Genomic DNA, 3,594 nt, shown 5'->3' on the forward strand with positions numbered 1-3,594 from the left:
CCCCGCCCCGGCAGTCATGCTCACCCTTTTAGGGCTTTAGGGTGCCCGCTCGCCTCTCGCCTCGGCTTGTTTCTCGCGGTACGGCCCTTCGCTCCTCGCGCCGCGCCGCGCCTCCGCCGGACCAATCAACATTTTCTTCCTCCTTTCCTCCTCGGTCGTGCCGGGCCTACAGACGAGCGGGACAGGAGGAGGGAGGGTGATGGCCACCTGGTGCGGGGCGTCCCGGGGAAAAAGGAATAATTCCGATCGCCTACCCCGTCGTATTCACTCACGCCTCAGAGATGACAATAAAAAAACAAAACAACTTAAATGCATCATTCCCATTCATGTGCTTAAGCACCCGGACTCAGAGAGCAATCTTCTAGAAAATAGTAGCGGACAATAGAAGAAAAGCACAGCCGCACAGAATCATCTAACAGTTTGAAATAATACCGTACATCAATAGTTTACACAATTCCACCCACAACTAAAATATAATGCAAAATCAATTTTAATAGAACTTGTGATAATTACTTAAGTATGGGTTAAGGCAATAATGCCACATACATCACACCATTACAGCATATTTGAATACTTTGCTGAGTACACGGTGGTGTTCAGGTTGTTGTTAACCCGGCCCAAAATGAAAGTTCAAAGAGCTTGGTTTTTTTTAGCTTTAGAAAGTAATGAGTATTAATTTCTACATTTTATAGTAAGTCAAAATTATTGCTGAGGCAAAACCTATTTCGTATTCCCTTTGAGTTTATTGTGAACAAAACGGAGTCACAAAGATGTAGCATACTGCAGCAAGGAGTTTCCTGATCCACAATATAGAAATGTTGATGGTTTCTAAAATATCATAAGATTAGGAACAGGCTGATGTTGTTTAGATCTACACAGCTAATACTTGGATCTTAGAGTAGCTTCAATACCAATAAACAAGGAAAAGATAGGTTAGGAAGTACCATGATAAAGCCACTAGCGAATCCGATTATTCAGTACCTACGCAGGAGTTCAAGTAAAATAAATGCTATGAGCTTATTTCCGTAACTTCTAAACGTTTATTGCAAATCCCATAGCTGCGGTTGGGCCAAAGGCCTCGAGATCTAAGCCCAAAGGAAAATCCTCTGTGGCAGATCGAGAACAGACGCCCAAGGCGCGGGAATTCACGCGCTGCCCAGGAAAATTATTGGTGGCAACAAATACATACATTAAGGGTGGCCAGACCAACACTCCCACACGGTCTTATTTCCGGGCTTCTTTTACACTAGAACGGCTACATTTTTAGGTTATAATTATACTTACCGCCGCAGTCGGGTGCCTAGCGGGTGCAGGATACATCTTGAATGTCACAAATGGACTATATCATCAACTACACATGTTTCGCTATTCCGTCACAAGATAATTTTTCCTTCGTGCTCGCACACACACACAACAGACGATCTTTTCTCCTTATCCAAGTTGGGGACGCTTCATGGCACTGTCTTCATGGCCCTGGTATTTTCACAACACTGTTTCATGATTCACCACAACAATCATCACACGTCCAAGTCCGTACGCTTCCTCGCTCGCGGCCGACTCGTTCCAATCGTAAACCGTATCAGATTCGGATTTCACGAAAACGCCACCTTTCGGCACTAGCAGCAGCATCGGCGGCGGCAGCGCGAACCGTCCATTGTCCCGAAACACTCGGCGTCAGAAATGTGCTCGGTCTGACGCATTATGCCCCAGGGACAAATCAGAAATAGGTCGTCACTATTTTAAACCTGATCGCTTCCTTCCCCGAAATGCTGGTTCGTCCCTCTCGCCGTTTTACGAAAATGACAGATTCCCATCAAGTCAAGCAGCTCGCCACTCGGCTTGTGGTGGGGCAAGGTGTTGGCCGATCCACGAGTCGCCCGAGACCGAACGCACCGAACCGAGTGAGACCCGAAGTTGCGCCCCGGCCCCGAAAGCTCAGGTCGCGTGCCTGCCTGCAGGCGGCCTCTCGCGGCGCGAGCACGAACTACGTCGGCGCCGCGTTCGGCTCGCCGCCGAAGTGAGGGCCCGAAGTGCAGGCTCGAGCCGAGCAGCCGAGCTTGTGTCTCCGTGTTGTTGTCAGTACAATAATCGTTAGTTGTTCCGTCACAGCTGCTGAGAAGAGAGCTGTGCGGAGCTGAACTACGTTGTGTGATCCTCCGATGCTGTTAGTGTGACAATTATGCAAAAATGGATATCAAATTCGTCGTGTTTTACGCCGCGAGGGACGGCAATCTACGACGTCTGAAGGTGAGAGCAGTTTTCTCTCCTGATCCTGGAGCAGCAGGAAAGAAAGTAGGCTCTGGAAGGAGCGCCACCATTGTGTCTTTCCCCCAGTGAAGGTTAGCTGGAACTGTCTATTCAGGAAATGAAGTCCTTTTGGTATGGATTGGCCCAGGGCAACGTAGACACCTCTTGACAGCGTTTCCTGGCGAAAAAGCAGACTGTCGTCTGCTATGTTTGGGATATGGACATCCTTTATGCCCACCCTGGAATGTGATGCCCGTGTGAAGTAAGGTTAGCTAGTGGAAAGTTAGGATTGTTGTTTATGTGCAACTAGTTCTTGTAATTAGAGTGTCACCTCAACCTGTCTCATTGAAAAATTGTCACTGTTGTCTGTTTAAACTTTCGTGGAATGTCACATTTTGTCACTCAAGTAATCTTCAATTATGTGAAGGAGAAGCTTGATCCTATTTTCTTTTGTGATGATAGTGTGTGAGTGGAAGGTATATTATTGAGAGCATCAGTTGAAAGTCTTTGGAATGTATTATCTATTTATTTCAGGACATTGATAGCGTAACTATTGTGTTATTCACACTTGAATTAAAATTTCACCTGTTGATTTCTAAAATTTAAAGCCTGCTTTGAGGAGCTTGTCTAATCAAAACTATTTTTAGTGTATTTTTGACATATGCACCTCTTAAAACAGTTTCTGCAGTTTTTAATCTCAGAATGTGGCGTGACACTCACAGATTAGAGCATACAGTAAAACTACTAAATAGTCTATGTCGTATGCTGAAGACGGGGTTCAAAACAAGTGACCCACATTTTGCAATTCAAACATGACTTGGTGACTCATGGCTGAGTGTGACTTCTTGGTGGTACGCTTGCCATGCATTGTATTTGCTATCTGACATGCTTGTCATTTTTATGGTTGATTTCGTACCTCCTCCTTTTTGTTTTTTCTCATGTGTTGCCGACCAATTTGTGATGTTGTGCGTTGGTCGCCGGGGTAATTACCCTGAGCATGGGCAGCGAGCATGCTGCAGGCGTGGTGCCAGGGTGGGGCGGGGTGGGGCACGCAAAGGGTTGGGCGGCGGCGCGAGGCTGCGGGTCCAGTGTCCGTCCCGTCTCACCACCCATAAGGACGTGGAGTGCGAGAACTCGTCAAGGCCGGTCTTTGACCCCCTCCGCGCCGCGCGGCCAGGCCGCAGGCCAGCGGCGGCGCTGCTCGGGCTCTTGGCTCTGGAAGCGTCTCTCTGGCCCCTGGCTGGTCCCCCTCCGGCCCGGCCTATTGTGGCCGGGGTGGTTGTACCGTACCTGTCACGTTCCCGGAATGCACCTGACGGCCTCTCACCCGCCCTCACCCCGCCCCCG

General features: G+C 48.4%; 2 protein-coding genes across 7 annotated transcripts in view; one reads left to right on the forward strand and one right to left on the reverse strand.

The window, feature by feature from the left end:
- LOC113209438 (protein groucho) overlaps positions 1-1,896 on the reverse strand; it is a 37,020-nt gene extending 35,124 nt beyond the window's left edge. For 5 of the 6 annotated variants that reach the window (XM_026426950.2, XM_026426949.2, XM_026426946.2 and 2 more), the window contains exon 1: positions 1,285-1,896. In XM_026426950.2, coding sequence (XP_026282735.1) covers positions 1,285-1,320 — 36 coding nt within the window. In that variant the 5' untranslated portion in view covers positions 1,321-1,896. The remainder of the gene's footprint in view (positions 1-1,284) is intronic. The other variant, XM_026426951.2, reaches the window with a different exon arrangement.
- A 173-nt stretch (positions 1,897-2,069) lies between these two features.
- Positions 2,070-3,594, forward strand: part of LOC113209497 (protein fem-1 homolog CG6966) — a 19,372-nt gene continuing 17,847 nt past the window's right edge. The window contains exon 1 of the mRNA XM_026427041.2: positions 2,070-2,247. Coding sequence (XP_026282826.1) covers positions 2,188-2,247 — 60 coding nt within the window. The 5' untranslated portion in view covers positions 2,070-2,187. The remainder of the gene's footprint in view (positions 2,248-3,594) is intronic.

The sequence above is a fragment of the Frankliniella occidentalis genome, unplaced genomic scaffold (assembly GCF_000697945.3).
Source record: "Frankliniella occidentalis isolate FOCC.00 unplaced genomic scaffold, Focc_3.1 Scaffold22, whole genome shotgun sequence".
Taxonomy (NCBI): domain Eukaryota; kingdom Metazoa; phylum Arthropoda; class Insecta; order Thysanoptera; family Thripidae; genus Frankliniella; species Frankliniella occidentalis.